The 19,816-nt window shown below is 49.1% G+C and overlaps 10 protein-coding genes across 12 annotated transcripts; 7 read left to right on the plus strand and 3 right to left on the minus strand.

Annotated features, from left to right (window-relative positions):
* Positions 1-639: 639 nt before the first annotated feature.
* Positions 640-2,301, plus strand: FOIG_15770 (uncharacterized protein; the record flags this gene model as incomplete). The annotated part of the gene is made up of 1 exon (XM_031217156.1): positions 640-2,301. One exon carries the CDS (start codon positions 640-642, stop codon positions 2,299-2,301), a length of 1,662 nt encoding a protein of 553 aa, XP_031053177.1.
* A 154-nt stretch (positions 2,302-2,455) lies between these two features.
* On the minus strand, positions 2,456-4,546 carry FOIG_15771 (uncharacterized protein; the record flags this gene model as incomplete). The annotated part of the gene is made up of 1 exon (XM_031217157.1): positions 2,456-4,546. The coding sequence occupies one exon, from the start codon at positions 4,544-4,546 to the stop codon at positions 2,456-2,458; it is 2,091 nt and encodes a 696-aa protein (XP_031053178.1).
* A 281-nt stretch (positions 4,547-4,827) lies between these two features.
* Positions 4,828-6,871, minus strand: FOIG_15772 (catalase; the record flags this gene model as incomplete). The annotated part of the gene is made up of 5 exons (XM_031217158.1): positions 4,828-5,260; positions 5,317-5,541; positions 5,591-6,588; positions 6,639-6,808; positions 6,863-6,871. The coding sequence occupies 5 exons, from the start codon at positions 6,869-6,871 to the stop codon at positions 5,133-5,135; spliced, it is 1,530 nt and encodes a 509-aa protein (XP_031053179.1). The 3' UTR covers positions 4,828-5,132.
* A 355-nt stretch (positions 6,872-7,226) lies between these two features.
* Positions 7,227-9,459, minus strand: FOIG_15773 (sulfite oxidase). 2 transcript variants are annotated; one of them, XM_031217159.1, is made up of 4 exons: positions 8,800-9,459; positions 8,024-8,750; positions 7,878-7,973; positions 7,227-7,826 (listed from the first exon to the last, which is right to left on the minus strand). In XM_031217159.1, exons 1-4 carry the CDS (start codon positions 9,235-9,237, stop codon positions 7,384-7,386), a joined length of 1,704 nt encoding a protein of 567 aa, XP_031053180.1. In that variant the 5' UTR covers positions 9,238-9,459; the 3' UTR covers positions 7,227-7,383. The 2 variants fall into 2 exon arrangements, with proteins under 2 accessions (XP_031053180.1, XP_031053181.1); XM_031217160.1 differs by having other exon boundaries at positions 7,878-8,750.
* Positions 9,460-10,907: 1,448 nt separating this feature from the next.
* On the plus strand, positions 10,908-12,291 carry FOIG_15774 (uncharacterized protein). The gene is made up of 2 exons (XM_031217161.1): positions 10,908-11,842; positions 11,890-12,291. Exons 1-2 carry the CDS (start codon positions 11,076-11,078, stop codon positions 12,182-12,184), a joined length of 1,062 nt encoding a protein of 353 aa, XP_031053182.1. The 5' UTR covers positions 10,908-11,075; the 3' UTR covers positions 12,185-12,291.
* A 94-nt stretch (positions 12,292-12,385) lies between these two features.
* FOIG_15775 (uncharacterized protein) lies at positions 12,386-13,928 on the plus strand (the record flags this gene model as incomplete). 2 transcript variants are annotated; one of them, XM_031217162.1, is made up of 7 exons in its annotated part: positions 12,386-12,648; positions 12,697-12,719; positions 12,766-12,840; positions 12,891-12,976; positions 13,024-13,225; positions 13,276-13,516; positions 13,564-13,928. In XM_031217162.1, the coding sequence occupies 7 exons, from the start codon at positions 12,475-12,477 to the stop codon at positions 13,768-13,770; spliced, it is 1,008 nt and encodes a 335-aa protein (XP_031053183.1). In that variant the 3' UTR covers positions 13,771-13,928. The 2 variants fall into 2 exon arrangements, with proteins under 2 accessions (XP_031053183.1, XP_031053184.1); XM_031217163.1 differs by having other exon boundaries at positions 12,626-12,648; positions 12,697-12,840; positions 13,564-13,911.
* A 1-nt stretch (position 13,929) lies between these two features.
* Positions 13,930-15,772, plus strand: FOIG_15776 (uncharacterized protein). Its single transcript, XM_031217164.1, has 2 exons — positions 13,930-14,558; positions 14,603-15,772. The coding sequence occupies exons 1-2, from the start codon at positions 14,078-14,080 to the stop codon at positions 15,592-15,594; spliced, it is 1,473 nt and encodes a 490-aa protein (XP_031053185.1). The 5' UTR covers positions 13,930-14,077; the 3' UTR covers positions 15,595-15,772.
* A 260-nt stretch (positions 15,773-16,032) lies between these two features.
* FOIG_15777 (uncharacterized protein) lies at positions 16,033-16,401 on the plus strand (the record flags this gene model as incomplete). Its single annotated transcript, XM_031217165.1, has 1 exon — positions 16,033-16,401. The coding sequence occupies one exon, from the start codon at positions 16,033-16,035 to the stop codon at positions 16,399-16,401; it is 369 nt and encodes a 122-aa protein (XP_031053186.1).
* Positions 16,402-16,413: 12 nt separating this feature from the next.
* Positions 16,414-16,824, plus strand: FOIG_15778 (uncharacterized protein; the record flags this gene model as incomplete). Its single annotated transcript, XM_031217166.1, has 2 exons — positions 16,414-16,456; positions 16,517-16,824. The coding sequence occupies 2 exons, from the start codon at positions 16,414-16,416 to the stop codon at positions 16,822-16,824; spliced, it is 351 nt and encodes a 116-aa protein (XP_031053187.1).
* Positions 16,825-17,412: 588 nt separating this feature from the next.
* FOIG_15779 (uncharacterized protein) lies at positions 17,413-19,290 on the plus strand. Its single transcript, XM_031217167.1, has 10 exons — positions 17,413-17,676; positions 17,738-17,781; positions 17,831-17,968; positions 18,014-18,080; positions 18,126-18,153; positions 18,202-18,214; positions 18,260-18,325; positions 18,373-18,739; positions 18,784-18,868; positions 18,922-19,290. The coding sequence occupies exons 1-10, from the start codon at positions 17,551-17,553 to the stop codon at positions 19,074-19,076; spliced, it is 1,089 nt and encodes a 362-aa protein (XP_031053188.1). The 5' UTR covers positions 17,413-17,550; the 3' UTR covers positions 19,077-19,290.
* Positions 19,291-19,816: the final 526 nt, after the last annotated feature.

Genomic DNA, 19,816 nt, shown 5'->3' on the forward strand with positions numbered 1-19,816 from the left:
GGACTAGCGTGTATATGTATCGAGGTTTGCAAGACTGGAGGTCATGATACCGTCTCAAACAAATGTCTAGTAGTTCGAGATTTGGCAATGCTAGCTATTATGATGCATGATGCCAAGAACGACTGCGGCATGCGGTGAGAAGCCAAGCGTACAAAACAAGAATATTCCAGACAATCCAACAGAAAGACGCAACAAGGCGATAAAATGATCCACAAATACCCTTATCTTCTCTCCCCTATAAAGCACCCACGAAATGCTGACCAGGAACAATCCAAATTTTCATCCTTGCCTCCAAGGAAGAGTCATGGAATACGTAGCATTGAGCACCTCATTCGGCCAACTACCTTTCCCAGAACAGAAAGTTTCAGGAACATCACACCCTCAAAGGGGCAATATTCTCGATCTCAAGATCGCGACCCAATTTAAACGGTTGACAGGCCCGCAAATAAGAGATTTTAGCGGCGAAACCGTGCGGCTCAAGTGTCCACACTTGGAGAGAAACCTCCGGTTGACGTTAGAGTGGAGGATAAACGTCATTGTTATAACGATTCATTTACATGTACCTGAATCATATAAAAGCTCTGAATCCAGGTTTTACAGTGGGAATGAACAAGAATCTACTGAGTTTGAGCGTTTACAATGACTGGACATCAGGATCAGAATCATGATTATTTTTCGAAACCCACGACGCCCTCAACACCGGGACAAGTGCATCTTGGGAACGTCGCAAGCAGAATCCCCAGCACCATCTCGGACCGAGAAACAGGAGAACCCGACGGTGCAAAGTCAACGCACTCAAGACGGCGTGGACTTCATGGATTACCATCCAGTTTCGTGTCGCGAATGAGCAAGCGACCAATCAGCTCAAGGCGCTTTACAAGAATGTCCAGCGGGAACAGTACAGCGCGCCCTGCAGTACAACAACATGCATCCCAATATCATACATATGCCCCTGCCGAAGAGGGCTACTATGAAGAGAACCCTTGGTTCGGCGAGGCCGGCAAGAAGCCCATCTTCAGTCTTGGAAAACCTCTTCCCCACCGCGTTCGTCGCAAGGTGGTGAAACCGATCAAACCGGATGGAAAAGTTGATGAAGAGATGGCCATCGTCAAAGAGGAATCTGAAGATACACCCGCAGGGTACGCCTCGCGTACCACTTCAGGCCAGCCATACCGAATGCATACTCAAACCAGTATCGCATCACGCGAAATGCAGAACCAGCAGAGTCGAACTACAGCAGCTGGCGTTGCGCACAACGAGAAGCGAAATGATGCAGGACAGCCGGTATTCGACTATGTCCCTGGCGAAGCAACACCTGCAGCAACACCATCGTATCGTGACCCCGCATCAAGAGTTGCTTCTCATCAGCAAAGTAACAACCAACCAGATTACAAGATTGACAGTGAACCTTTGGGTCAGCAGGAGAAGCCAGAGGTTGAAGCTGGTGAGACGGATCCGAATGAGATGAGGAACTGGTGGGCTAGGATACGAGCGAAGCACCCTGAGCCACTTGCTGAATTCCTTGCTACTTCTGTTGCGATATTCTTAGGTCTTACTGGTACTCTGTCTGTGAATCTCTCAGCAAAACAGTCGCAGTCTTATGGAACTTATGAGACTTCATGCTGGGCATGGGGCTTTGCCTGGATGTTCGGCATCTATCTCGGCGGCGGTGTATCAGGAGCGCACATGAACCCAGCCATTTCCATCTCGCTGTCGCTATTCCGTGGTTTTCCATGGCGGCAGTGTTTCATCTACATCCTCGCCCAATTCATCGCTAGCATCCTCGCCGGAGCACTCGCATATGGCATCTACGCCGACTCAATCCACTACGTCGATCCCGAGATGGACGGAATGTCAAAGACTTTCTTTTCAACACCTCGAGAATGGGTATCCCTCCAATCCGCATTCTTCAACCAAGTCGTCGGCAGCGCCATCATGATGATCGCAGTATTCGCACTAGGTGATGATCAGAACAACCCACCCGGCGCTGGCATGCATGCCCTGGTACTCGGCTTTCTGGTAACTACCCTCAAGTTCACCCTCGGCTACAACATTGGATCTGCGCTGAACCCTGCCTCTGATTTCGGACCGAGAGTTGTAGCGTATGCGGTTGGATATCGCGGGTCAAATGTGTTTCACAGCGGATGGTGGTTTTACGGGCCTTGGGCAGCGACGTTGATAGGGTCTGTGGTTGGATGTGCGCTGTATGATGGGTTTGTGTTTGTTGGAAGTGAGAGCCCGATCAACTTTCGGTTTAGTAAGGAAATTAAGAATAGAGCGAATAAGTTGTTGAAAGATTAGACTAGCTATAGATTTGCTCCATGTTTCATTACCACCAACTGCCATCTCAGTGACTTTCACTAGTCTGCTGGGCTGTCCTTTGTGTCCAACATCTATTGGATTTACTTTGCACACGATGTATCTAGGCGCATGCGACTAACAGAAGTACTCAATATCAGGCACTCGCCATGGGACCAGCACTGCTCTTTCGTTGCGTGTCTTCCTCATTCCTGAACTCATACACTCTACCCTCATGCTCACCCTCGACCAGCCAAGCTCTAATCTTATTACCTCGCCTGCAACCTTTCAAGCTCACACCCTTAGTCGCGACCGCAATTGACGAGAAAGTAACCTCCGGCAACTCCTCAACTCCATCTTGCCTCATGGCCTTCATCCCATACGCCACGCCAACAGCTACAATGACAAACGAAACAGCATATACACTGACCAGAACTTTTCTCTGATAAGAGAAGTATCCCGCCGTCGTTCTTCTGATGCAGGGATACTCCGTCCCATTTTTCACAGGTCGTGTTCCAGACGGTTCGTCTGGGTTTGCTGCCCACGATACAATAAGCAACTGTGTATCCGACAACAACGAAATGATCAAATTCTCATACAACCTCCGTATCTGACTCTCAAAATCAGGAACAGGAAGAAACTCATGCCGTCCAACCAACTTCGACGTCATGATCTCGGTACTCTTCCCTTTATCAGGAAGTGATAAGCCCCCATGCAGTAATTCTCGTAACTTTAGCCCCAGCGAGTGAAACGCTGCAATGCGTTGATAATTTCTCCAATCCTTGGGATACACGTAGTGCTCTTGTGGTTCCGCGACAGTCTTGTCCAACGTTCCGTCGTCAGCTGAGTCGTCCACATATGTCGTATTGGTGACCTTGCGCAGATACTCCCGATTGGTAACGTTGTACGACTGGAAACCCTGCGTGTATGTCAGGCTAACTGTGTAGTTGACCTGCCAGTGCTCGCAAGCCGAAATAATCGGTGTAAAATCCGTGTCCCATCCTTTTTGGCTGCTGTTTTTAGCGTGTTTGACTAGTACATCGTCGACTGTAACATAGCCTAGCCATATGATGGGCTCTGTTCTGAAAGCACCAAGATTCTCGGGGAACGGAAGTGTCTGCAATGGTCGATTGAAGTATTTTTCATGCTCAATCTGGCGTTCGGAGTAGTCGCCCTCGTCGGCAACACAATTGTAAGTATTCCAACCCTCAGGAATCATCCTGCTCATGTTGAACGGGGCATCCCTGCCGTTGAACTGCTTGACGGTCGAGTTAGTGCCGTTGGCGAGTTGCTCACACTTATATCCCGGGCCGGTGAAGTGGATAACCGTTGAACAATCCCATCCTTTCCCGCAGATTTCATCAGCGACATCGTCTCTCTGAAGCGCCTGCCCTCCTGTAAGAACTCTGGAAGAGATCTCTTCGAGGTATGCACTCGGACTGATCCAAAAGTCAAAGACATCCGGCCCATCCTCATCTGGTAAGGTATCGTTGTACCATGATATTCTGGCCCCTTGCATTATCTCCCCGCCATCTGCCTTTCTCCCGTGAGTCCACTTCTTCTTCGCCTCGTGGTTGAAGTTGAGGGTCCGGACGTTATGGCATGTCCTATCCTCATGCCTGACGACGCTCAGAGTCGCCGAAGTGAAGATGACCACGAACGGCGATATCCACATATAAAGCGCGAGAAGCATAACAAACCATGACTTCTTCCATGCCTCAGCGTTGAGAAGCTCAATGGCATTATGTGCTGCACCAAAGAGCGAGTCAACCGCATGCACGGAGAAGCTCCGATGAGCGACAGACGTCCAAGCAATTTGTTGGTAAGCTAGTGAGACTGCAATAGCAAAGTTTGCTTTCGAGACAAAGGCGAGAGACTGCCCGAGTCGAAGCCACCAGATTTGATTCTTGGCTTCTTTACCAAAGAGATGATTGTTGAGAGTGTCGTGACCAACAGCAGCTGCGATGCCGAAGACAAGACATGCGACCATTAACCATCTGCTCTTGAGAATATTCGACCAAGTTGAGGAACATTCAGAGTCAATAGCTGTAACGGTTTGGTTGGGTTCCTGGTGGGGATTCAGAAGCCTAGTCTCGCTGGTGGTCGTGCCCTGCCAGGCTGGAGGAGATGAAGAGTGAAGTAATGGAGAATGCTGAATGGAACTACCTTCGGATGGAGACCAAGTCGATGCCGATCTGAGGTCTTTCCTATGGTCAGACTCTGGGGGACGAGAGACATCATTCTCCATTTTTGAACGGGACTCAATCTGATCGAAGAGTTGAAGAGGAAAGATCTACATAGACCATGGGCCGCTACAGGCATAATCAAGACTGAGAGGAAAATTTAAATCACATTTTGGCGAATTAGTGGCTATGTATTGCGGCCTTCCATCGAGCCATGCCAGGCTGATACATACGCACTGCATACCAAACTCGACAGATGGTTTAGCTTCGGCCTCTTTTAATCTGACGTGCAGGTGAATACGAGAGTGACGGAAATATGATCATGGCAGTTCATGGAACACAGCAGTGGGCATGCTGTTAATTGGGTGTTGACCAAGGAACTATCTTCGGCAAAGGTTACTGCATCTATTCTTAGGGCGCATGAGTTACCCAACGGTCGGAAAGGCCTTTAGCCCCCAACTCACTTTGTTTCCCCCATGAAATACGCCCAGCTTCGTATGATATGGAGTTCCACAACCCTTCGTGCGACTTGAGATAAGAGCAGCAACTCGGTCTCCGTAAGAGAGAACTGCCTGTCGAAAAAAAGCGATACCATAGCCTCAACAGGGCATTCCTGTATTAGTTGGGCAGTATTTACTTTTTCCTGGCGCATCACTTGCGCCTCGATGCCAGCACAGTTTGACTGGGCGGTGCCTTGGAATGGTCAAAGTTCCCAGTCAACTTCTTCAATTTCTCCCCGAGTCTCTTCGAAATCTCTTCATCAACATTTGCCCACATGCCTGTCACACTGTTAGTCCGATTCCACCAAATTCTTGTCAAGGGGTTTGCAACTTACCAACTGTTGCCTCCTGAACCTCTGGAAGTGCCTTGTTGACGTGTCCAGACAGGTTGTTCAAAAAGACTTCATCTTCGCCGTTATCCTTGAAGATCTTCCATAGATGACGTGGCTGTTCCCAATCTTCTTCTTCGACGTCGGAGGAATAAGCTTGGACTCTGCCAACCCATTCGCTGTGTGCGACATCTGCGGGGCCACTTTTGACCTTGCGGAATGAGGAGCGAACTGTACCTATTAGAATTTCTTGAAGCTCCTGTTCAACAAGATCACATACCATAATCGGGATCAGAGCCGTAGTTGCCGTCAAGGCGCATCGGTCCATCTCTCTGATACGGTGAGTATGCGTCCAGAGGTCGATTGCATGGAAGTTGCTGATAATTGGGCCCAACGCGATAGCGTGCAGCATCGGGATAACTGAACATTCTGGCATGCAGCATGATATCGGCCGAGGGTGCAATACCAGGGATCAAAGTCGAAGGCGAGAAAGCAGCCTGTTCGATATCATGGAAGTGGTTCTCTGGGTTCTTGTTCAACACAAGCTTTCCAACAGGAATAAGAGGGTAGTCCTTGTGAGGCCAGATCTTGGTGATGTCGAAGATGTTCCACTTGTAAGTTTCAGCCTCTCTGGGATCCATGACCTGAAGATACATAGTCCATGTAGGATAGTCGCCTCTCTCAATAGAGTTGTACATATCCTTGACATGATAGTCCGGCTCTTCGCCTGCAAGACGTACGGCATCCTCTTGAGAGAGATTCTTGATGCCGGCATCAGGCTTGAAGTGGATCTTGACATATTTGAAAGATCCATCTTCGGGCTTACCAAACTTGAACGTGTGGTTTCCAAAACCATTCACATTCTTAAGAGACTCCGGCACACCTCGAGGTCCGAACAGTTGCATCAGACAGTGAGCGCCTTCTTGGTTGTTGTTGTGAAAGTCCCAAAACATACTCGCATCAGCGACGGCAGTCTGCGGGTGACGTTTATGAGATCTGTTGAGCGAAGGGAACTTAGCTGGATCACGAATGAAGAAAACGGGTAAGTCGTTCCCGACAAAATCCCAGTTTCCTTCCTCTGTCTTCATCTTGAGTGCGAAACCTCTGATGTCACGGAGGGTATCGGAAGATCCCTTTTCGCCAGCTACGGTGGACAGACGAGCAAGGACTTGGGTTTGCTTGCCGATGCGACGGAAAGGTGCTGCTGAACACCAGTCTGTGATATCATGGGTACACTCGAAGTAGCCCCATGCTCCGGCAGCTTTGGCGTGAACAACACTGATATCATTAGTCACGCTTTTCTGTCGAGAAAGGCCGAGGAGACTTACCGTTCAGGAATGCGCTCTCGAGGAAAGTGAGCAAGCGTCTCGATCAATTGCGTGTCTGCCAACAAAGCGAGACCACCGCCTCGAACCTTTGGTCCACGAAGGACGACGGATGAGGTTGGGTCCTCGACGGGTTTGCCCTCTGCGAGAGTATATACGGGTGCTTCATTCGACTATCATTGTCAGCGATGTAAGCTAACTATACTTTGAACACAATTGAAACTCACATCCGACATTTTTGTTTCACTGACAAACGTTTCGGTGTCGATTGGTCGTTGAAATCCCAGGCGCTGTCCTTATATCCGAGACGTCAACTCCACAGCCGAATTGTGACGTGATTATTATCAACTCGCGACACAAGTCAAAGGCGTCATAGAGGGCCCTTTATGACTGCATTGTGAGCAACTAGAAACCCGTTTCAGCGCTTCTTACCCTGTTCACCTAAAATACCGGACCTTTTACCGCGGTGCTGGGTTGCATTGCAGCCAGCGAGCGGGTTGAACTCAAGACGCCACCTGCTAGCTTAACGATTTGACCGATGCGTACAGAGGGATCACAAAGCATTCACTTCTCACTGATAGCAGCACCAAAGCTGCGACCGGTATTGAAATCGCTATGGTTTAAATTGCTCAGTTGACGAAGATTGATTGTTGTAAACGGAAGTGGAAAGCACTATCTGCTCCTCGACTAGCATATCGTAGCCAAGCTTGGATTTTGAGTGACTTAAATTCTAGGTCGATCACATAATCTAATCATCAACATCTCTCGGCTCAACATTCGCAACCTCCTTCTCATACTCCTCCAAACTCATGGGCACAAACTCCGTCGGTCTGGTAATAGGCGTAAACCCCTGCCCGTGCTCATCAAACTCCCTCAATCTCTTCCTCGTAGCCTCCCTCTTTGCATTCACACTATAAATCTTGACACGATGACAACTACTCGTCACATGCAAGCTCCAATTCCAGCTATGCCGAACTTCCATTGGTTGCGTGTTCAAACTGTTGTCCCAGCATCGAACGACAAGTTCGGTCCAGCCTTCGTGGTCGCAGGGGACTTTGCCAGTGAAGGTTCGCCAGGCGAATTTGTGCTTGGGGGAAAGGTTCTTGATGGGGACGGCGTACCATACGTAGCCGCCGTCGGAGGAGATTTCTACGCGCTCGGGCCAGCGGCCTCCGCCTGAGTATGCCCAGCCTTGAAGAGTCAGAGACCTCTTTGGAATGGAACACGCAATGGGAGACTTACCTTTGACTTCGATCTCACCGTCGTGGACGACAACCTCCTTGTTCCAAGGTGACATGATGGCGCTGCTGACAGGCATCTCCTGGATCTGAATACCCACTGCAAAACAGTCAGCGTCTAGTTCAAGGAGTAAAGAAAATGAGACTTACTGGTTGGAAGCTGGTTATGCTTTCCAGTCTGCTGCTGAAAGTACAGATACTCTCTACTCTGTACCGGAGCAAGACTCGGTTTCTCAATCGCCTTGATCCGATACAGCCACTTGCAGCTCCTGGCCCCAATATACCCAAAGACAACCGCCCTCAATGGGAAACCATGAATCTTCGGCAGCGGCTTGTCATTCATCTCCCAAGCCAATATGACTTCATTAGCCTTGACTTTTGACCACGGCACCGAAACAACATAGTTCATGCACTGGCCTCCTTTGAAATACGTATCCGCACCGTAGAGTTCAAGATGCTTGGTACCATCTTTCAGACCGCCGCAGTACTTGATGACTTTCTTCAGACTGACGCCTGTCCACTTCGCTGTACCAATAGCACCTTCAGCCCAGGGGGCGTTGATCATTTCGTCGCCTTCGCCTGGATACTCGACGATTTGCTCGAAGCGACGAGTACCGCTGCACTGAATGGTCACCAGTTTGCTGACTCTTGGAAAGAGTGATTCATTTTGTAAGTCTGCCAGGGTGAGCGTCTTGGGGTTATTGACGAGCCCATCGAGACGAATGTCGTAGGCGCTTGCTTCGATGTCGGGGATACCACCGTGATTCCGGACGAAATGAAGTTCGTTTGGCATGATGTAGTCTTTGGTCAGAAGGCTTTTGGGCGCTTCTCCGTTGTAAGGAAATTCGAGAAGATGAAGCATTTCCGGGTGTTTTTCCTGCGGCAGTTAGTCACTGCTCATACTCAATCTCTCAGAGGCTATTCACCTTGAGAACAGTCTCCCAACTGATCTGGGGGACTTGATCCAGAACCCCTCCAATGGCTTTATGCCATAACTTCCATCGCTTGCCCTCAAGTACAGGGTTCGTCGCAGGAAGAGGCTCTAACTGGAACTCAGGCGGAGGGGGGAATGTAAAGCGCGAAAAGCGCTGGTGGGCTTTGGCCTTTTTCTCTGGGTAGTCCTCCCACTCAACATAGCCTTTCCAGCCCGGTCTTTCATCTTGGACGTCAAGGTCTGGATCCTCAGGGATATCGGGGCCCTTCAGCTCTTCGTGATCACTTGGGTTGAGCCGATGAGGCTCTGTGTTGATCTGGATGCTGCTCTGGTTACGGATTCCAAGCCGAGCGGGCTCGAGGCCTTGTTCTAGCTTCCACTCATCTGGGGCCTGTTGATGAGTTTGTCGGTAAGGAATATCTGGCTGCATTTTGAAAGCCCGGTGGTTTGCAATAATTGAACGAAGAGAAAGAAATAGAAATTTTCATACGAATTTTCTTGTCTACGCGGCATCGTTATAAACTTGATGCGATCACAATTGTGTAGGTAGCATTCTGTAAGAGACCATAGTGACGCCAAGAATTGATGATAAAATCGTCACCAGTTCAAATCAATATCCACATTGGAACTAGGATGCAAGATTGACTGGCGGAAATACGGCCGTGCATGTTCGTTTATCTAGCGATGTAACGGCTTTTCAAGCGTTTCAATGCATGAACTCCGGCTGACAAATTTGTGCTTCGGGGATATGCCCCAGCTCAGAGTCATTGACGTCGTTGATATGCCGACATTCCGCAAAACCCGAGTTCGTTCAAGAAACCTGTTGATTGCAGCAGAAGACGTCTATGGCATTTCAAACGGCCAATAACGACGTTGAGAAAACTCATCGCCTTTGTTGAACACTTAGCTGTGTCTGGCGCTTTTCTGAGGTCGCTACACCAAGCGCCGCGCCCGAGACAGTCTTTGACGGCGTCCCCCGAACCTCACTGAGACGAAACAAACTTGTCAAAAATCTATAAAAAGAACTCAATCACATGTCTCTTACCAATACCCATCTCTCACTACCCAAAACGCCAACCATCCAGACCAATCCTCTCCGTGGCGAAGCCCGAAACCAGTGATGATCCCGCCCGTTTTAAACCCATTCACATTCCTGTCAAGCACGCTACGCAACCGCCCAGCCACAGCAGAATTCCGATCTTTTTCCAAAACCGGGATTTGAGGAATGCGATTTTCAGGGACGTCCCCTTACACTTTCTCTAACGCGTGGCGCTGGGGGATGCAGGAACAGATTATGGGATGGCTTAACGGTTAACGGCAGAGCATTGGTCTAAAGATTTCTCTTTCCGTAGAGAACTTTTAGACCATTAAAGATATTGATAGCAATTGATGTTTTTGGTAAGGTTCAGTATTGATAGCTGAACGGTGACTTTTCTCCGGGGCTGCATTGAACAAAGGTAATTACTGGCCATCGTACTGTCTGTTCTGCGATCGCTTCAAATGTTCGAGACCAAAGAGCCATGATCGCGCAGCACATGCGTTACCCTACAATCGATCTCTCATTGACCGTGAATCTTTTTTTGACGTTCTTAGACACTGCGAGAGGGTCCCGAGGTCGTTTCGTAGTATTCCCAGCCCTGGCGGCCATTGTCGCCGACACATGTCTCACATCCAGCCATCTGGATCAATGTGTTCGCCAGCAAAACACCACTTCACTACGTAACGTCAGAGCCTCACGACAATACCAATTATCCAGTTCCAAGTTTCAGATCATGAAAATTTCACCTCCAGCCATCTTGAAAAACTCGTCGCATCAAAAAGTCTTATCCCTTTAACCCCGTGATGCAAACTCACCCATCGCCATGTCTCAATCACGCAGCATATGACCATTTACCAACCACTCTGAAACTTGTGCTCCTACTCGAAAGGCTCACAGAGTAACTCACTGCATGACAGTGATGCTCACTGAATTTCTTGCCGCTGGTGTTGAGGCTGGTTTGTCTCCCCTTCACATCCCTTGAAGGGTCAACGTTCTAGCCCGCTGCACTAACACGAACCCGCAATCCTCCCTAATTCTCGACTGACCTTTCAACCTTGGCACGTCAAAACCAATATTCCACTTCCTCGAAAATGTATAAAACTAATCGAAAGCCTCACCGTTTTCCTCACTGATTCATTCTCATCACACATTCTTCTATATACATAACAACAGCCTCTTGGCTTTCCTTTTGTTCTCTATCCCTTCAAACACCAACTCTCCTTCTCACCATGAAACTCTTCAACGCCTTCGCTACAGCGCTCGGTCTAGCTGGTCTAGCCCAAGCCCACATGGAGATGACATATCCTCCCCCCTTCAAGAGCAAATATAACCCCAACGCCGGACAAGACATCGACTACAGCATGACTTCACCTCTCAACGGCGACGGAAGCAACTTTCCCTGCAAGGGATACAACTCTCTTTTCGGCACCGCCGCCGGTGCACCTACCGCTACGTGGCAGGCTGGAAAGTCGTACAGCATCAGCATCGCTGGCGGTGCAGACCACGGAGGCGGTAGTTGCCAGGCCTCACTCTCTTTTGATCGCGGCAAGACTTGGGTCGTTATCCAGTCGTGGATTGGAAATTGCCCCAAGGCGCCGACTTCAAACTTTCAGTTTACTCTTCCGGTTGATACACCAGCTGGAGAAGCTCTTTTCGCTTGGACTTGGTTTAACAAGATTGGAAATCGCGAGATGTATATGAATTGCGCGGCTATTACAGTCAAGGCTGGAAGTGGAACACCGAAGACGCCACTTAAGAAGCGACCTGCTATGTTTGTCGCCAACGTCGGAAAGGGATGCGGAACTACGGAAATGGTTGATCTCATGTTTCCTAACCCGGGACCTGATGTCTCCCTCACCTCGACTAAGACTGGACCGCCGGTCGGTCAGTGCCCTGCTGGACCAGGAGTCCAATATCCCTCTGCTAGTCCTTCTCCAACAAAGACAACTACTACAAAGAAGCCGACTACGACTAAGCCACCAGTGAAGTCTACAGCGCAAGTCGCCTTCTCTCTTTGCTTGATCTTGCTAACATGTTTCACAGTCCTGGCGGTGTTTTCATTACTGTTCCCTCAACTACCAAGAAGACGACCCTCAAGTCTACAACCCGCAAGACAACAAGCACCACTACACCAGTCAAGCCTGCACCGACCAAACCCGCCGCTGGTGTCATCGCTCCCGGTACAGCTTGTAAACCCGAGGGCTACTGGAACTGCATCAAGACAGGAACCGCTTTCCAGCGTTGTGCTTCTGGTACTTGGTCAGTCGCGATGGCTGTTGCGCCAGGAACAAGATGCGTTCCTGGGCAGAGCATGGAATTCACTATCGAGTATGCCTGATTATGATTTGGACTCTTTCTTTGCAATACTATGTTTCTTATGTTTGATACCTAGAGTAGACGAGAGATAATGAGGCCTTGAACGAAAAATGCAGTCACTTTCCTTAATCAGCCCGAATGCATTACATGTCCCACTCTGTAAAATCTCCGTTATCTTCAAGGGTCTTGCGCCATTTTCCGCATGATGGATGCGGGGCTAGAAAATCGCCCGAATCCACCTTTCCTCAAAATTACTACGCTTCCCGCCTCGGAATATTCGGGTAGCAACGCTAAAACTTCAACTCTTTGATCATGGCGGAACCAGTGACTACAACGCAAGAACCGATCGAGCCTATTGCCGCGCATGAGCGGGCGGAGGAGGAGGATGAGTTTGAGACGTCGGACTTCGACTCGGCGACTTTGTCGTCTAGTTCGACGAGTTTGAACACAAGTATTTACCAGCATGCTTTTGAGAATGGAAGACGGGTGAGTTGGATGGCTTGGCGAGGTGAGAAATGTGCTGATTCGGGATAGTATCATCAATATCGTCATGGAACGTATGAGATCGGAAAGCGCATTGCGGTTTAAGACTGACAGGAGTAGATATCCTATTCCCAACGATGATGCGGAGCAGAACCGAGACGATATGAAGCACGCCATGATGCTGGAGCTCACCAAGTAGGATGCAACCATTGGATGCGAAGCGACTGAGACACTGACATTTCAAGTGGCAACCTGTTCTTCTCGCCCATCATCGAAAACCCCCAGAAGATTATTGATCTTGCAACCGGAACTGGTATCTGGGCCATCGACGGTAAGTCAGACCGCTCTTTCGCAAGACCCTAAGACTCACCATCCAAGTCGCCGATAAATTCCCCAGCGCATCTGTGACAGGAGTCGATCTCAGTCCCATTCAACCATCATGGGTCCCTCCAAACCTCAAGTTTCTCGTCGACGACATCGAAGACGAATGGATGCACGGCGGTGACTTTGACTTTGTGCACATGCGCTGCATCAGCCCCTGGTTAAAAGACGAAGTCAAGGTTCTTCGTCAAGCACACGAGTACGCTCACCCATCTTCCCCCCCCCTGCATCTCATCTCACATGCAACAGGCACATGAAGCCTGGCGCCTGGATCGAAATCCAAGAACTCGATGCCCGCGCCAATTGCGATGACGGCTCCCTTGCCCCAGACGCCCCTCTCGCCAAATTCTTCGACACCGCTGAACAAGCCGTAGCCAGTTTCGGCATGAAGTTTCGTGCAGGTGAGAACTTGCGCGAACCTCTTGAGAAGGCGGGCTTCACCAACGTCTCCTGCAAAGTCCTCAAAGTCCCCATCGGAACATGGGCAAAGGTAAATACCTCGAGCAATCTTGACAAGAATGAGCTGACACCCGGTAGGATAAGAAGCTTCGCCTCATTGGATTGTACCTCAAGACCGCGGTCAACGACATGTTCGGCGCCATGGCTGCGAAGCCGCTGCGCAAGATCTTGGGGCCTGAAGAGATTGAGGTATTCTTGGCTGATGCGAGAAAGGATTTGAACAATGTGAATATTCATTCATATGAGAAGTATTACTTCTGGATGGGACAGAAGGCGGCAGAGTAGAGGGGTTGGGTAGAATAAGAAGCCTTGGAAAAAGTTCTCGTGCGATCTCAGTTCTCTGTAGCCACGCGTACTTTGGAACGATCTCGGTGAAGAATATCTGAGTTATCTGTTGATTTCAATACCAAGTGGGAGCTACCACAGCCTCTTTTTGCAATCAATATTGTCAGGATCTTCTTCATGGTGATTGGTTCAAGTTCTTGGCGTCTTTCAGCCTCATGCAATGCCAAAACCCCGCACCAGTCACGCACCTCATGATTGTACATTATGCGAGAACCGCACCAATACCCCAACGACTTGACATATAGAGATGGATCCTATCACTGTTGCATCCAATGCCGTCTCCTATGTCGTCTGGCTTATCACGACCGCTATATTGTTTCGCAACTATGTCAAGGGAAGAGAAGGACTCCTTGACAGGCAGAAATGGAAGAACAGTGTTCGCCTTGGTCCCAGCGGAAAGCGATTCCACGGTGCCTGCGATATAGCACTTGCAGGAGAGTCGCGTTGGCAATACCTTTGGGACGATGAAGTGGAACCCGTACCCCAAGGCGAGACAACACACCATCTGCCTCCGCAGGACGATCAGGGTATACGACTAGTGGTGATAGAAGCAGGATCTGATGGTTCTGAGGACACATTTCCAGTTGCTACGGGGTTCATGCAACTTTCTAGGGAATGGCAACAAGCTTCACCGGACGTGTCGTATCATGTCACAACGTATGAGACTGGATGGCCCGTTAAAGCCACAAGATTCATTAGAGTTTGGGAAGGAAATCAGAAGAGACGCGGTAAGACTGTGATGGACTGCATGGACTTCTTTTAACACTATCAGCTCTCATCAAATGCGATACGTATGCACGGAAACGACCCAGCGATGGTTTCCCAGACTTCTATTCCGCAAAACAAATCAGCATAGAACTCAAGTTATTAGATGCATCTTACATCGCCGTTCGATCCAAGGACAACTGGAAGCAATTATTTCTGCTGCAGTTCCACCACGCATGCTTGAAGCTCTTTATCGAATTCCTTAATGCCTTGGAAACGGATGAAATCGACAATGCAGATGATGCAGCCATGGATCCCAGCTTAGCAGAGCTTCGACAATGGAACTTGAAAACAATCACCAAGCGGTCGTACGAGTATCGAGACCTTGCAGAGATGGGCCGCAAATTGATATCCACCACGGAATGTCTGATTGATGTAGCAAGATCAATATCTCCAGTCGTCGATTCGCCAGTTCATGCGAATAGGTTCATGGCCATTGACATGGAATTGCGAGGTTTCTGTCGGGAGGCAAACGAGCAACTTCAGAAATTCTCAGACCGACTTGATCACGATCTCAAATACCTTGAACTCGCGCGGAACATCAACCAGACAAGGGGCGTTCAGCAGCTGACGCTTCTAGCTACCATTTTTCTACCTTTATCACTCGCCGCTGGTGTTCTGAGCATGCAAACGAGATTCAAAGATCTAGGAACACTGTTGTACGACTTCTTCGGCGTGGTGGTGCTCCTCGCGGCTATCGTTCTCGTCATCATGATCATGATGAGTCTTGTGTCTGTCGTGAATGAACTGGATAGTAAGTTCCTTCGCAATCGAGTTTATAGAGAGAAGGTTCGAGGAAAGGCGCTATTCACGATCATCACCGGGTTCTTTATATTTGGGTGTCTGATGTTATCGTCCTTCTTGGTTGGGATGTTCAAAGACGTTTCACTTGGTGCCAAGATCTTGGGATATGGTGTTGCAGCGATATGTGGTGTATGGATAGCTGTGCTTCTGTTAGTTATCGGGGGCATTCTGAGTTTGGATCTGTTAGGTTGGTAAGGGCGTGCTAGTCAAAGCGAGAATAAATTCATGAATACGAGCAGAAGCTGGAGGCTCAAGTTATGAACGTTGTTCTGGAGGGTTAGCCTGAACATGTCAAGTGTGGAATGAACAAAGAGGATCCAGTGAAACATATGCTCGGCATCTCCTCTTTACCTTGATTAATGCATGGGCTGCCCCCATCTTTTGGCATTGCTACAACTCAGGAGGGGCTGATGTAACTGGCAGTTATTTAGCCACTAATTATCCGGCTATTTCTGCCCCGCCATATTTAGTGACGTGAAGTTAGTGCTGCATCCCACCTCTCTCGTCTTTTCCCACCTTAACAACTTCGTCTACTCACATACCACCACTTGAACAGTTTTTCATCTTTCTTTTCTATCGTAACCATTTATATGCCGTTACCTTCATACTAAAAGTCTTAAAGCAGCACCGACTATGGATTTTCTCGAGGGTCTTTCCGGCTCCTTCCTCCATCTTATTCTTTGTCGCGACCATAGACCCCAACGTCCTCTTAACATTGAGGACAGACCTGACATCCACCTCCCTCCCACCTATCTCGAAAACGCAATCGCTACGCTCAACTCCAGGGGCGACTTCACCCACGAGGCGTGGCAGAAATGTCAGACAAAGCTGGAGGAGCTGAGAGACGAACAAGCTGAGCCGGGTGTATTCCCCGTGCTTGATGCGGTCGAAAACGCCTTCCGAGAGGTGGTCGTCGACTTGAAGGACGTTTCTGAGTTGAAGAATGACGCCGAGCAAGACATCAGCGTTCTCCTTCGCCCGGAGCTCGACGTACGAGGTTAGGCACCCTCCGTCATGGCCCGGGTCGTTGGGGTGAATGATGCTAGTGATTTCCCAGGTGAGTATTGGTGGAAAGACAACGGAAAAGAAGCCATGACTAACAAATCAATTTACTAAGTGATCGACACCTTTCGCACCGAGCTTATCAAGGCGGACGAGATCCTCTTTGGAGGAGCAACCAATGAGAACGGCGAAGTGATCGAGAGATTCATGGGGATCGACAAGCTCTACGCAGAGGTGCTCCCGCAGCTAGAAACTTTCCTTGCGGTTCAGAATAACGCCGGGATAATGATTATGATGATTTTGGAGATCATCAAATTGCAGCAGGTTGTGGAGGAGAGTGGGGAGGGCCAGTGGCTCCAGCCACTCAAAGACACTCTCGGAGAGGCTCTATACGAGCAAATCGTACAAGCTGGGGCGGTTTGACTGACAAGAAGAGCCTACGAATTCCCAATGGGATATGGAACCTCATTCAAAAGGAACATCCCGACCAAGTCAAGCTCGTAGACAATACATACAGAGCCACAAAAAGTCTCCCGATTCAAACGTAATGACAAGACTTTGTGATGACTTAATCAGTGACCTTATTACATGAGTGTTAATGACTGTTTTGAGTGCACGATGATGGATATTGATATGTTGGACTTGGGGCATGGTACTGGTCTGGTCTGATCATGGATGGAGTGGCCTACTGCTGATTGGCTGGCTTAAAGGATAAGCGATAAGATCTAGTAGAGACCATTCCTCCCAAAACTTTACTGTCATATATTGATGGAATGTATGTCATTCCGTCCCGCCACTGTTGACTACGCTGCGAACGATTGAGTTCTCGACCTTCATTTTGCTCGAAAGAGTCAAGGAGGTCCTAGCGAGCTAACCTCTTTTCTCCGCTGACTGCAACACAAACTATACCCGTCGACAATTGGCTCTCCAGAAGCAAACAAGCCCAAACCGCATTCGTTCTAAGCCGCATGCCAGCCCCACCAAACCCAGTTTCTTTATCGTATCACCAAACGCGCCTCGCTTCCCAAAAGTTCCCCTCAATCCCCCTTTTCGCTGTTTGTCGACATCAAATTCCACCATCACACGCAGAAAGACACAGGCAGAGACATAACCCAGCCCTTGCATATACTGTTGGTCACGTACTGCAGAATGTCTGAACAGCCCTCTTCTCCTGTTGCTGCCGCTGCTCCTGCTGCGGCTCGGTCCGATTTAGCGCCGGCCATTGAGTCAGCTCCAGCGCCGCAGCCTGAGTTAGTTCCCGCTGCTGATCCACAGGTGAGTTTAAAGCACTTTCTCGTATGGAGATACGTATTTCGGCCTTTGCTAATGCTGTAAGGATGGTGATGAGAGTGAAACCGACTCGGCTGTTGGCGATGATGCGTATGGGATCCTTGCTGATACTACCTCACCGTTGCTGACGATTCTGCAGGGCGAGCTCCACTGCTTCCATCACCTCTAGCATCCTTGAGTACCGCACTATTCAGGGTCGAACGTTTCACAGTGATAGACATCCTACCGAGTACTTTACTCCCAACGATGAGCAGCAGTCTGCATCCATTGACATCAAGTACGTGGCACCTTCTCGGGACTGAATTTTGCTGACAATCCATAGCCATCACGCTTTGACGCAGCTTCTCAGTGGAAAGCTCTTCCTTGCCCCTATCAAGGACAGCGTGCAGGTGAGTGCATACATTATTGATTTGGGACATGCTCACACCGATTAGAAAGTACTCGATGTAGGAACTGGAACAGGTGAGACTTGCATGCATATCGTACGTTGACTTGGCTAATCAGGTACAGGTATCTGGGCAATGTAAGACATCTGAACCCTCGGTCACGATGACGACTCACCCCTTAGTGACTTTGCAGACGAATACCCTGAGGCTGAAGTCATTGGCTCTGACCTCTCACCCATTCAACCTAGGTACGTCCCCCCTTTCCCTCCCCAGTCAACTCACTCACCATTCCCAGCTGGGTTCCTCCCAATGTCAAGTTCGAGATCGACGACGCCACCCTCCGCTGGACATGGGACAACAACACCTTCGACTTCATCCACATCCGCTATCTCTTCGGCGCCATCAAAGACTGGTCATCTCTCTTCAAGGAAGCGTACCGCTGCTGCGCCCCCGATGGCTGGATCCAATCCGCCGAAGCAGACGTCCACATCCGCAGTGATGATGGAACCACTGATGATCTCGACTGCTTGAAGCTCTGGGCGAAGCTTTTCACTGAAGGTGGCGCTGCGCTTGGAAACCCCTTCTTCGTGCAGGAGGGCGATTTGCAGGAGAAGGGCATTCAGGCTGCTGGGTTCACTGACATCAAGAGCATTGAGTACAAGGTGAATTACACTCTGAAGATTACGAGGCAAGACTGACGGTTTAGTTCCCTATCGGCGGTTGGCCCCGTGACCCTGAACTCGCTTCGGTCGGTAATTACGTCCGCGCGACTCTCGAGAACGATCTCGAAGGTACATCATCCAACCTTCTATCAACCCAAGTCCCGTCACTAACTATACCTCAGGCTACACCCTTCTTCTCTGGAAGACCATCCTTCAGTGGCCCGAGGACGAGTATCAAGTCTTCCTCATGGAGATGCGCAAGTTCCTCAAAAACCGCAAGGTCCATGCTTACATGACTGTCCGCTACGTCTACGGTCGCAAGGCAGAAGCTACTTGAGGACTTCTTTTCGAACTGTTATAGAAAAGATCATTTTTGGGAGGCCATTTGTGTTTGAGCATGGAATGAGAATTGGATAACGTCTATGGCATGCGTATGAATAGCTGTTTCCTAGAATGTAAATTTGCATTGCATTCGCCTCGCTCCTTCTGTTTAATCTCCCTTTCCTCAGTAAGGATCAAGGATTACATAGCAAAAGAGCGCCTTTCACTCCAACATGAAGAGAAAGGCCGATTATGATGAGCTCGCGAAGTGCAGGAGGTAGATCAAAAGTCCAAACCCAATCTTTTCAAGACTGTATAATCAAGGTACAGTCACAACAAAATCTCCGATTGCCAGAGCTTAAACCTTCCATAAAAGTAGATGTAATAATCTCCAATTAGCACATGCAGTTTCTGTTGTGTTTCCAGCATGTTCGACAAAATCTCAAATTCCCCAAAGCCTCTCCATTCACCATTCACCAAACCCCAAGTACTTTTATTTATCAACTCGGAGAAAACTAGGCCCCACGAAATTTCTAAGCAAGCTATGTTATGTTATGTTATGTTATGTATATTTTTCGTCCGGGGGGCCGTAGGCCCCGAAAGTCCCCTACTGGAGCACAGGACGTGCTGAGCTAGAGAAATCGGGAACATATCTACACGCTAATTACAGGAACTCTATTGGCCATAGAGGATTAGTCATTCGCCACGCGAAATTGGCCTTTCCTATGGCGTCCAATTTCTGCAAACGCGTCAGTG

The sequence above is a fragment of the Fusarium odoratissimum genome (assembly GCF_000260195.1).
Source record: "Fusarium odoratissimum NRRL 54006 unplaced genomic scaffold supercont1.58, whole genome shotgun sequence".
NCBI lineage: Eukaryota > Fungi > Ascomycota > Sordariomycetes > Hypocreales > Nectriaceae > Fusarium > Fusarium odoratissimum.